The 12723-nt window shown below is 51.0% G+C and overlaps 1 protein-coding gene across 1 annotated transcript in view; it reads right to left on the bottom strand.

Moving 5' to 3' along the window:
• LOC137366752 (alpha-2-macroglobulin-like) overlaps positions 1–10234 on the bottom strand; it is a gene marked incomplete at its 3' end in the record, with an annotated part of 37582 nt that extends 27348 nt beyond the window's left edge. Inside the window, exons 1-6 of the mRNA XM_068028406.1 lie at positions 10217–10234; positions 7850–8015; positions 6842–6926; positions 5295–5400; positions 4328–4442; positions 880–989 (exon numbers count right to left, since the gene is read on the bottom strand). Coding sequence (XP_067884507.1) covers positions 880–989; positions 4328–4442; positions 5295–5400; positions 6842–6926; positions 7850–8015; positions 10217–10222 — 588 coding nt within the window. The remainder of the gene's footprint in view (positions 1–879; positions 990–4327; positions 4443–5294; positions 5401–6841; positions 6927–7849; positions 8016–10216) is intronic.
• Positions 10235–12723: the final 2489 nt, after the last annotated feature.

The raw sequence follows: 12723 nt of genomic DNA, 5'->3' as shown, positions 1-12723 counted from the left end.
GTGTATGTAGGAGAGTTTGACTCTGTATATATTACACAGTGTGTGTGTAGGAGAGTTTGACTCTGTATATATTACACAGTGTGTATGTAGGAGAGTTTGACTCTGTATATATTACACAGTGTGTGTGTAGTAGAGTTTGACTCTGTATATATTACACAGTGTGTGTGTAGGAGAGTTTGACTCTGTATATATTACACAGTGTGTATGTAGGAGAGTTTGACTCTGTATATATTACACAGTGTGTGTGTAGGAGAGTTTGACTCTGTATATATTACACAGTGTGTGCGTAGGAGAGTTTGACTCTGTATATATTACACAGTGTGTGTGTAGGAGAGTTTGACTCTGTATATATTACACAGTGTGTGTGTAGGAGAGTTTGACTCTGTATATATTACACAGTGTGTATGTAGGAGAGTTTGACTCTGTATATATTACACAGTGTGTGTGTAGGAGAGTTTGACTCTGTATATATTACACAGTGTGTGTGTAGGAGAGTTTGACTCTGTATATATTACACAGTGTGTGTGTAGGAGAGTTTGACTCTGTATATATTACACAGTGTGTATGTAGGAGAGTTTGACTCTGTATATATTACACAGTGTGTGTGTAGGAGAGTTTGACTCTGTATATATTACACAGTGTGTATGTAGGAGAGTTTGACTCTGTATATATTACACAGTGTGTATGTAGGAGAGTTTAACTCTGTATATATTACACAGTGTGTGTAGGAGAGTTTAACTCTGTATATATTACACAGTGTGTGTGTAGGAGAGTTTGACTCTGTATATATTACACAGTGTGTGTGTAGGAGAGTTTGACTCTGTATGTATTACACAGTGTGTGTGTTGGTGATTGTAGCTGTTTGTATGATTCTCGTACCTTTCCCATGTATGGAAGTCCTGTCTTGAAATAATCTTCCACTTTGTGAAATGTGATCTGTGTGATTTCTGTGATCACCTCAGTCGTGGCCAATTTTGATATCACAAGACCTGAGAGTGATGGAGAACCTTTTTAAATAGGACATTATGGTGGCAGAGAGAGAGAGACCACAGACACAAACACAGTGAGAGAGATACACACAGGCACACATGCAGAGACTCTGAGAGAGATAGAGAGACAGAGAGAGAGAGAGACAGGGAGAGACGCACACACACACAGACACTCAGAGACAGAGAAAGAGAGATACGCATACACACACAGAGACTCAGGGAGACGGACAGAGAGAGAGAGACAGGGAGAGACGCACACACACACAGAGACTCAGAGAGAGAGAGAGAGAGAGATATACATACACACACAGAGACTCAGAGACACAGAGAGAGAGATAGACACAGAGACTCAGAGAGAGTGACAGTGAGAGAGAGAGACAGGGAGAGAGATACATACACACACACAAAGACTCAGACAGAGAGAGAGAGATACACATACACACAGAGACTCAGAGAGAGAGAGACAGAGAGAGAGAGACAGGGAGAGACGCATACACACACAGAGACTCAGAGAGAGAGACAGGGAGAGACGCACACACACACAGAGACTCAGACAGAGAGAGAGAGATACACATACACACAGAGACTCAGAGAGAGAGAGACAGGGAGAGAGAGACAGGGAGAGACGCACACACACAGGGACTTAGAGAGAGAGACAGAGAGAGAGAGACAGGGAGAGAGATACACAAACACAAAGACTCAGAGACAGAGAGAGAGAGACAGGGAGAGACGCACACACACACAAAGACTCAGGGACAGAGAGAGACAGATACACATACACACACAGAGACTCAGAGACACAGAGAGAGAGATAGACACAGAGACTCAGAGAGAGTGACAGAGAGAGAGAGAGACAGGGAGAGAGATACACACACAAAGACTCAGAGACAGAGAGAGATACGCATACACACACAGAGACTCAGAGAGAGACAGACAGAGAGAGACAGGGAGAGACGCACACACACACACACACAGAGACTCAGAGACAGAGAGAGAGAGATACACATACACACACAGAGACTCAGAGACACAGAGAGAGAGATAGACACAGAGACTCAGAGAGAGTGACAGAGAGAGAGAGAGACAGGGAGAGAGATACACACACACACAGAGACTCAGACAGAGAGAGAGATAGACACAGAGACTCAGAGAGAGAGACAGAGAGAGAAAGACAGGGAGAGACGCACACACACACACACAGGCTCAGAGACAGAGAGAGAGAGATACACATACACACACAGAGACTCAGAGAGAGAGAGACAGAGAGAGAGAGACAGGGAGAGAGATACACAAATGCAGAGACTCAGAGACAGAGAGAGAGAGATACACAGAGAGACTCAGAGAGAGAGACAGAGAGAGAGAGACAGGGAGAGAGATACACACACGCAGAGACTCAGACAGATAGAGAGAGACAGGGAGAGAGAGACACACACTCACAGACTCAGAGAGAGCGAGAGAGAGATACACACAGAGACTCAGAGATAGAGACAGAGAGAGAGAGAGACAGGGAGACACACACACACAAGCAGAGACTCAGACAGATAAAGAGAGACAGGGAGACATACACACACACACACACAGACTCAGAGACAGACAGAGAGACACAGAGAGAGACAGGGAGACACACACACACACGCAGAGACTCAGACAGATAGAGAAAGACAGGGAGACATACACACACACTCACAGACTCAGAGACAGACAGAGAGACACAGAGAGAGACAGGGAGACACACACAGTCACACAAACAAAGGCAGAGAGAGACACATACACACAGAGACTCAGAGATTCGCAGAGAGACAGAAAGAGAGAGAGAGACACACACACACACACACACACACACACAGTCACACAAACACAGGCAGAGAGTGACACATACACACAGAGACTCAGAGATTCACAGAGAGACAGAAAGAGAGAGAGAAAGACACACACACACACACACAGTCACACAAACACAGGCAGAGAGAGACACATACACACAGAGACTCAGAGATTCGCAGCGAGAGAGACAGAGAGAGAGAGAGACACACACACAGACTCTCAGAGAGACAGAGAGGCACAGAGAGAGAGAGACAGAGATACACACGCAGACAGAGAATCACAGAGAGACAGAGAGAGAGAGAGAGAGAGAGACAGAGATACACAGAGTGACAGAGACACAGACAGAGAGAGAGAGGCAGGGAGACACACACATACACACACACACACAGACTCACACAAACACAGGCAGAGAGAGACACATACACACAGAGACTCAGAGATTCGCAGCGAGAGAGACAGAGAGAGAGACACACACACACACAGTCACACACACACACACACACAGACTCACACAAACACAGGCAGAGAGAGACACATACACACAGAGACTCAGAGATTCGCAGCGAGAGAGACAGAGAGAGAGACACACACACACACACACACACACACACACACAGTCACACAAACACAGGCAGAGAGAGACACATACACACAGAGACTCAGAGATTCGCAGCGAGAGAGACAGAGAGAGAGACACACACACACACACAGTCACACAAACACAGGCAGAGAGAGACACATACACACAGAGACGCAGAGATTCGCAGCGAGAGAGACAGAGAGAGAGAGACACACACACACAGACTCTCAGAGAGACAGAGAGGCACAGAGAGAGAGAGACAGAGATACACAGAGTGACAGAGACACAGACAGAGAGAGAGAGAGGCAGGGAGACACACACATACACACACACACATACACACACACACACACACAGACTCACACAAACACAGGCAGAGAGAGACACATACACACAGAGACTCAGAGATTCGCAGCGAGAGAGACAGAGAGAGAGACACACACACACACACAGTCACACAAACACAGGCAGAGAGAGACACATACACACAGAGTCTCAGAGATTCACAGAGAGAGAGAGAGACACACACACACACACACAGTCACACAAACACAGGCAGAGAGAGACACATACACACAGAGACTCAGAGATTCGCAGCGAGAGAGACAGAGAGAGAGAGACACGCACACACACAGACTCTCAGAGGGACAGAGAGGCACAGAGAGAGAGAGACAGAGATACACAGAGTGACAGAGATACAGACAGAGAGAGAGACAAAGAGAGAGAGACACTCACACAGACTCACAGATAGACAGGGAGACAGAGAGAGAGAGGGAGACGCCGAGGGAGGTGGAGACACAGAGTCAGAGGCTGATGGGGAGAGAGAGGGAGCGAGAGTGAGATAAGATGAGATACAGAGAGAGAGATAGACTGAATGAGTGACAGAGAGATTGAAGGAGAGGGCAGAGGAGAGAATCGTGTCCCTCACACCCACCTGTTCCCTCTTCCTCGAGTACAAAGTGAGCGTGAAGGCCATAGTTGTATCTTGAAGATCTCAAACGGAATATTGCAGTGGAAATATCTTTAATGAGGCAGCCATCAGAGTCCGTCTGATATAGAGGATTGGGACAATGTTATTCAGCAATATTATATCCCTCACACCCACCTCTCCATGTCCCTCACACCCACCTCTCCATATCCCTCACAACCAACACCCCATATCCCTCACACCCACCTCTCCATATCCCTCACAACCACCACCCCATATCCCTCACACCGACCTCTGCATGTCCCTAAAAACCTACCTCCACACTTTCCACACTCCCACCTCCCCACATTTCACATTCCCGCCCCATCTCTCAATCTCCATCTATCCCTCACTCCTTTAGTACTCACAATCTGACAGTGCAGCACTCCCTCAGTACTGACCCTCCGACAGTGCGGCACTCCCTCAGTACTGACCCTCCGACAGTGCGGCACTCCCTCAGTACTGACTCTCCGACAGTGCGGCGCTCCCTCAGTACTGACCCTCCGACAGTGAGGCACTCCCTCAGTACTGACCCTCCGACAGTGCGGCACTCCCTCAGTACTGACCCTCCGACAGTGCGGCACTCCCTCAGTACTGACCCTCCGACAGTGCGGCACTCCCTCAGTACTGACCCTCCGACAGTGCGGCACTCCCTCAGTACTGACCTTCTGAAAGTGCGGCACTCCCTCAGTACTGACCCTCCGACAGTGCGGCGCTCCCTCAGTACTGACCCTCCGACAGTGCGGCACTCCCTCAGTACTGACCCTCCGACAGTGCGGAACTCCCTCAGTACTGACCCTCCGACAGTGCGGTGCTCCCTCAGTACTGACCCTCCGACAGTGCGGCACTTGAGAAAACTGTCACTGAGTGAAAGCTGACACAAGTAAACCTTGAGATCCAGTCGATCAATGGGATCTTGCTGTGCAGGACTCACCTCACCAGTCACCTGCTCACAACGACTTAATTGTGGAGAATAGCGAGACATCATCAAACAAACAGAGCCATTCACTTCTCCCCTGACAGGCTGACCGTATGTGTATCTGTAAAATAATCATTGCATGTGTAAATTATAAAATAAAATTCCCTCGATACTGTCCCCCATCAAACACTCCCCAGGACAGGTACAGTACGGGGGGTTAGATACAGAGTAAAACTCCCTCTACACTGTCCCCCATCAAACACTCCCCAGGACAGGTACAGTACGGGGGGTTAGATACAGAGTAAAGCTCCCTCTACACTGTCCCCCATCAAACACTCCCCAGGACAGGTACAGTACGGGGGGTTAGATACAGAGTAAAGCTCCCTCTACACTGTCCCCATCAAACACTCCCCAGGACAGATACAGTACGGGGGGTTAGATACAGAGTAAAGCTCCCTCTACACTGTCCCCCATCAAACACTCCCCAGGACAGGTACAGTACGGGGGTTAGATACAGAGTAAAGCTCCCTCTACACTGTCCCCCATCAAACACTCCCCAGGACAGGTACAGTACGGGGGGTTAGATACAGAGTAAAGCTCCCTCTACACTGTCCCCCATCAAACACTCCCCAGGACAGGTACAGTACGGGGGGGTTAGATACAGAGTAAAACTCCCTCTACACTGTCCCCCATCAAACACTCCCCAGGACAGGTACAGTACGGGGGGTTAGATACAGAGTAAAGCTCCCTCTACACTGTCCCCATCAAACACTCCCCAGGACAGGTACAGTACGGGGGGTTAGATACAGAGTAAAGCTCCCTCTACACTGTCCCCCATCAAACACTCCCCAGGACAGGTACAGTACGGGGGGTTAGATACAGAGTAAAGCTCCCTCTACACTGTCCCCCATCAAACACTCCCCAGGACAGGTACAGTACGGGGGGTTAGATACAGAGTAAAGCTCCCTCTACACTGTCCCCCATCAAACACTCCCCAGGACAGGTACAGTACGGGGGGGTTAGATACAGAGTAAAGCTCCCTCTACACTGTCCCCCATCAAACACTCCCCAGGACAGGTACAGTACGGGGGGTTAGATACAGAGTAAAGCTCCCTCTACACTGTCCCCCATCAAACACTCCCCAGGACAGGTACAGTACGGGGGGGTTAGATACAGAGTAAAGCTCCCTCTACACTGTCCCCATCAAACACTCCCCAGGACTGGTACAGTACGGGGGGGTTAGATACAGAGTAATGCTCCCTCTACACTGTCCCCCATCAAACACTCCCCAGGACAGGGACAGTACGGGGGTTAGATACAGAGTAAAGCTCCCTCTACACTGTCCCCCATCAAACACTCCCCAGGACAGGTACAGTACGGGGGGTTAGATACAGAGTAAAGCTCCCTCTACACTGTCCCCATCAAACACTCCCCAGGACAGGTACAGTACGGGGGGTTAGATACAGAGTAAAGCTCCCTCTACACTGTCCCACATCAAACACTCCCCAGGACAGGTACAGTACGGGGTTAGATGAAGAGTTGGATAATGAAACAGGTTTTACCTGCCACACACTTTGACATGAATTGTTCTGTCGAGAATTGTAATCATTTTCGGCATTTCCACCTTCAATTCATATTTGGGCAAAACTAAAAGGAAAGGGGAGATTAGAAATTCAGATCTTTGTACCGTCTTCCTACCCCGACAACCCTTCCTATCTCTGTAAACTCCTCCAGCCCCTACAACACTCCCTATCTCTGTAACCTCCTCTGTACCCGACAACCCTTCCTATCTCTGTAACCTCCTCCAGCCCCGACAACCCTCCCTATCTCTGTAACCTCCTCCAGTCCCCTACAACCCTCCCTATCTCTGTAACCTCCTCCAGTCCCCTACAACCCTCCCTATCTCTGTAACCTCCTCCAGTCCCCTACAACCCTCCCTATCTCTGTAACCTCCTCCAGTCCCCTACAACCCTCCCAATCTCTGTAACCTCCTCCAGTCCCCTACAACACTCCCTATCTCTGTAACCTCCTCCAGCCTCCTACAACCCTCCCTATCTCTGCAACCTCCTCCAACCCCTACAACCCTCCCTATCTCTGTCACCTCCTCCAACCCCAACAACCCTCCCTATCTCTGTAACCTCCTCCAGCCTCCTACAACCCTCCCTATCTCTGTAACCTCCTCCAGCCTCCTACAACCCTCCCTATCTCTGCCCTCCTCCAATCCCGGCCTCTTGACCATCCCCCGATTCCCATCGCTGCACCGTTGAGGCCGTGCCTTCAGCTGCCTGGGGCCCTAAGCTCTGGAATTCCCTCCCTCAACCTCTCCGCCTCTCTCTCTCTCTCTCTCTCCTCCTTTGAGACACTCCTGAAAACCTCCCTCTTTGACTGAGCTTTCTGTCACCTGACCCGAATCTCTCCTCACGTGTCTCGGTGTTAAATCTGCTGTGATGTACATTCCTGGGAAGCTCCCTGGGATGTTACAGGCGATATATAAATCGGGGGGGGTTGTTATGGAGGAGGGGGTTGGAGAGTCTGGGAGTCTCTCTGGACCAGAGTCGAAGACTCCTTACCGTACTCCTGCACGCTGAAATGTTGATGCACTTTCCCACGAGTCTTCTTCACTTCGATCGTGTAAAACCCCTTGAGTGGCTCAGGCATCAGGTCAAAGGTCAGATCTGCAATCCCCTGCCTCGGCTCCACGTCCCTCCACTGACCAATGCGGTTCCCCTGTGGGTCCTGAGGGATTAAACGGTCCCAGTGTATCAATATTCCCTCCCTTCCTCGCCCTCCCTTCCTCTCCCTCCGTTTCTCTTTCTCTCCCTTTCTCATTCCCCATGTTTCTCTCTGTCTATCTCTCCCCATTCCCTCTGCCACACGGAGAATGAGGGTTGTGTTACTCCCCTCCCATACCCTCCCCTTCACCCTCCTCATGGTCCTGGCTTTGACCATGTTAAATATCGTCAACAGCCTTAACATCCATTATCGAGGGAAACAGGCTAAAGCAGGGGCACTGAGGGAAATTATATACAACCCTCCCTCACCCCCACCTCTCCCCACTTCCCCCTCATCCCTTCCCCTACCCCACCCCATTCCTGGGATCAGGTTAGCTCAGCACAGGCCGAGAATGGAGCCTGGGCCTTTCCTGCTTTGTGTGTGGGGGGCTCAGTATCACACAGGGTATGGGATCAGGTTAACCCAGCACAGGCCGGGAATGGAGCCTGGGCCTTTCCTGCTGTGTGTGTGTGTGTGTGTGTGTGTGTGTGCGCTCAGTACCACACCGGGTGTGGGATCAGGTTAGCCCAGCACAGGCCGGGAATGGAGCCTGGGCCTTTCCTGTAGTGTGTGTGTGTGTGTATGGGGCTCAGTACCACATTGGGTGTGGGATCAGGTTAACCCAGCGCAGGGCAGGAATGGAGCCTGGGCCTTTCCTGCTCTGTGTGTGTGTGAGTGTGCGCTCAGTACCACACAGGGTATGGGATCAGGTTAACCCAGCAGAGGCCGGGAATGGAGCCTGGGCCTTTCCTGCTCTGTGTGTGTGTGAGTGTGCGCTCAGTACCACACAGGGTATGGGATCAGGTTAACCCAGCACAGGCCGGGAATGGAGCCTGGGCCTTTCCTGTAGTGTGTGTGTGTGGGGCTCAGTACCACACAGGGTGTGGGATCAGGTTAACCCAGTGCAGGCCGGGAATGGAGCCTGGGCCTTTACTGCTCTGTGTGTGTGTGTGTGTGTGTGTGGGCTCAGTACCACACCGTGTGTGGGATCAGGTTAGCCCAGCACAGGCCGGGAATGGAGCCTGGGACTTTCCTGCTCTCTGTGTGTGTGTGTGTGTGTGTGTGTGCGCTCAGTACCACACCGGGTGTGGGATCAGGTTAGCCCAGCACAGGCCGGGAATGGAGCCTGGGCCTTTACTGCTCTGTGTGTGTGTGTGTGTGTGTGCGCTCAGTACCACACCGTGTGTGGGATCAGGTTAGCCCAGCACAGGCCGGGAATGGAGCCTGGGACTTTCCTGCTCTCTGTGTGTGTGTGTGCGCTCAGTACCACACTGGGTGTAGGATCAGGTTAGCCCAGCACAGGCCGTGAATGGAGCCTGGGCCTTTCCTGCTCTGTCTGTGTGTGTTGGGCTCAGTACCACACAGTGTATGGGATCAGGTTAACCCAGCACAGGCCGGGAATGGAGCCTGGGCCTTTCCCTCTCTGTCTGTGTGTGTTGGGCTCAGTACCACACAGGGTGTGGGATCAGGTTAACCCAGTGCAGGCCGGGAATGGAGCCTGGGCCTTTCCTGCTCTGTCTGTGTGTGTTGGGCTCAGTACCACACAGGGTGTGGGATCAGGTTAACCCAGTGCAGGCCGGGAATGGAGCCTGGGCCTTTCCTGCTCTGTCTGTGTGTGTTGGGCTCAGTACCAAACAGGGTGTGGGATCAGGTTAACCCAGTGCAGGCCGGGAATGGAGCCTGGGCCTTTCCTGCTCTGTCTGTGTGTGTTGGGCTCAGTACCACACAGGGTGTGGGATCAGGTTAACCCAGTGCAGGCCGGGAATGGAGCCTGGGCTTTTCCTGCTCTGTCTGTGTGTGTTGGGCTCAGTACCACACAGGGTGTGGGATCAGGTTAACCCAGCACAGGCCGGGAATGCAGCCTGCGCCTTTCCTGCTCTGTGTGTTGGACTCAGTACCACACTGGGTATGGGATCAGGTTAACCCAGCACAGGCCGGGAATGGAGCCTGGGCCTTTCCTGCTCTGTGTGTGTTGGACTCAGTAACACACCAGGTATGGTATCTGGTTTACCCAGCACAGGCCTGGAATGGAGCCTGGGCCTTTCCTGCTCTGACTGTGGGTCTCAGAACCACTCTCTGTGGGCTGGGGAGCTGAAATCTGCCCTCCTGACTTTCAGATTTGAGACGAGTTGACGTTGGGATCTTGAGTTGGAAAATAAACTCACCAACATGGTGACAAGTGGATGCTGGAAAAGAAACAAACAAGAGGTCAAGTTACTGCGGAGGTTCAATTATCACCAGAACAACAAGTAACAGTTTCAAATGGTCCTGAGGACAGGGAGCGAGGGCACTCAGAAGGGATGGGAGCAGGGCTTAGGAAAGGAGGGGTGGGTGGAGGAAGCTTCAGACAGAGGGACAGAGGGACCGGAATGACGAGCAAGTTCCATAGAGTGAGGTCAAGGATGGAGGGTCTACCAGAGAAAGCAAGAGGGAGGGAGAGAGAGAGAGAGAGAGACAGAGAGAGAGAGAGACAGAGAGAGAGAGACAGAGAGAGAGTCTGTCGATAGATAGAGAGTGAAATACAGAAACAGAAATATAGAAATGGAGAGATGGATGGACGGAATGAAGGAGAGATGGATGGACAGAATGATGGAGAGAGGGATGGACGGAATGATGGAGAGATGGATGGATGGAATGAAGGAGAGAGGGATGGACGGAATGAAGGAAAGATGGATGGACGGAATGAAGGAGAGATGGATGGACGGAATGATGGAGAATTGGATGGACGGAATGATGGAGAGAGGGATGGACGGAATGATGGAGAGATGGATGGATGGAATGAAGGAGAGATGGATGGACGGAATGATGGAGAGATGGATGGACGGAATGATGGAGAATTGGATGGACGGAATGATGGAGAGATGGATGGACGGAATGGAGGAGAGATGGAGGGACGGAATGATGGAGAGATGGATGGACGGAATGGAGGAGAGATGGAGGGACGGAATGATGGAGAGATGGATGGACGGAATGGAGGAGAGATGGAGGGACGGAATGATGGAGAGATGGATGGACGGAATGGAGGAGAGATGGAGGGACGGAATGATGGAGAGAGGGATGGACAGAATGATGGAGAGAGGGATGGACAGAATGATGGAGAGAGGGATGGACGGAATGATGGAGAGATGGATGGATGGAATGAAGGAGAGAGGGATGGACGGAATGAAGGAAAGATGGATGGACGGAATGAAGGAGAGATGGATGTACGGAATGAAGGAGAGATGGATGGATGGAATGAAGGAGAGATGGATGGACGGAATGATGGAGAATTGGATGGACAGAATGATGGAGAGATGGATGGACAGAATGATGGAGAATTGGATGGACGGAATGATGGAGAGATGGATGGATGGAATGAAGGAGAGAGGGATGGACGGAATGAAGGAAAGATGGATGTACGGAATGAAGGAGAGATGGATGGATGGAATGAAGGAGAGATGGATGGACGGAATGGAGGAGAGATGGAGGGACGGAATGATGGAGAGATGGATGGATGGAATGAAGGAGAGAGGGATGGACGGAATGAAGGAAAGATGGATGGACGGAATGATGGAGAATTGGATGGACGGAATGATGGAGAGATGGATGGACGGAATGGAGGAGAGATGGAGGGACGGAATGATGGAGAGATGGATGGACGGAATGGAGGAGAGATGGAGGGACGGAATGATGGAGAGATGGATGGACGGAATGGAGGAGAGATGGAGGGACGGAATGATGGAGAGAGGGATGGACGGAATGATGGAGAGATGGATGGATGGAATGATGGAGAGATGGATGGACGGAATGGAGGAGAGATGGAGGGACGGAATGATGGAGAGATGGATGGACGGAATGGAGGAGAGATGGAGGGACGGAATGATGGAGAGATGGATGGACGGAATGGAGGAGAGATGGAGGGACGGAATGATGGAGAGATGGATGGACGGAATGGAGGAGAGATGGAGGGACGGAATGATGGAGAGATGGATGGACAGAATGATGGGGAGATGGATGGACAGAATGATGGAGAGAGGGATGGACAGAATGATGGGGAGATGGATGGACAGAATGATGGAGAGAGGGATGGACAGAATGATGGGGAGAGGGATGGACAGAATGATGGGGAGATGGATGGACAGAATGATGGGGAGAGGGATGGACAGAATGATGGAGAGATGGATGGACAGAATGATGGAGAGATGGATGGACAGAATGATGGAGAGATGGATGGACAGAATGATGGAGAGATGGATGGACAGAATGATGGGGAGAGGGATGGACAGAATGATGGGGAGATGGATGGACAGAATGATGGAGAGAGGGATGGACAGAATGATGGGGAGATGGATGGACAGAATGATGGAGAGAGGGATGGACAGAATGATGGGGAGATGGATGGACAGAATGATGGAGAGAGGGATGGACAGAATGATGGGGAGATGGATGGACAGAATGATGGAGAGATGGATGGACAGAATGATGGAGAGATGGATGGACAGAATGATGGGGAGATGGATGGACAGAATGATGGGGAGATGGATGGACAGAATGATGGAGAGATGGATGGACAGAATGATGGGGAGATGGATGGACAGAATGATGGGGAGATGGATGGACAGAATGATGGGGAGATGGATGGACAGAATGATGGGGAGATGGATGGACAGAATGATGGGGAGATGGATGGACA

This window comes from Heterodontus francisci, unplaced genomic scaffold (genome assembly GCF_036365525.1).
Source record: "Heterodontus francisci isolate sHetFra1 unplaced genomic scaffold, sHetFra1.hap1 HAP1_SCAFFOLD_1601, whole genome shotgun sequence".
In the NCBI taxonomy this organism is placed as follows: Eukaryota; Metazoa; Chordata; class Chondrichthyes; order Heterodontiformes; family Heterodontidae; genus Heterodontus; species Heterodontus francisci.
The sequence above is the reverse complement of the archived record's forward strand: the minus strand, read 5'-3'. Positions and strand labels throughout refer to the sequence as shown.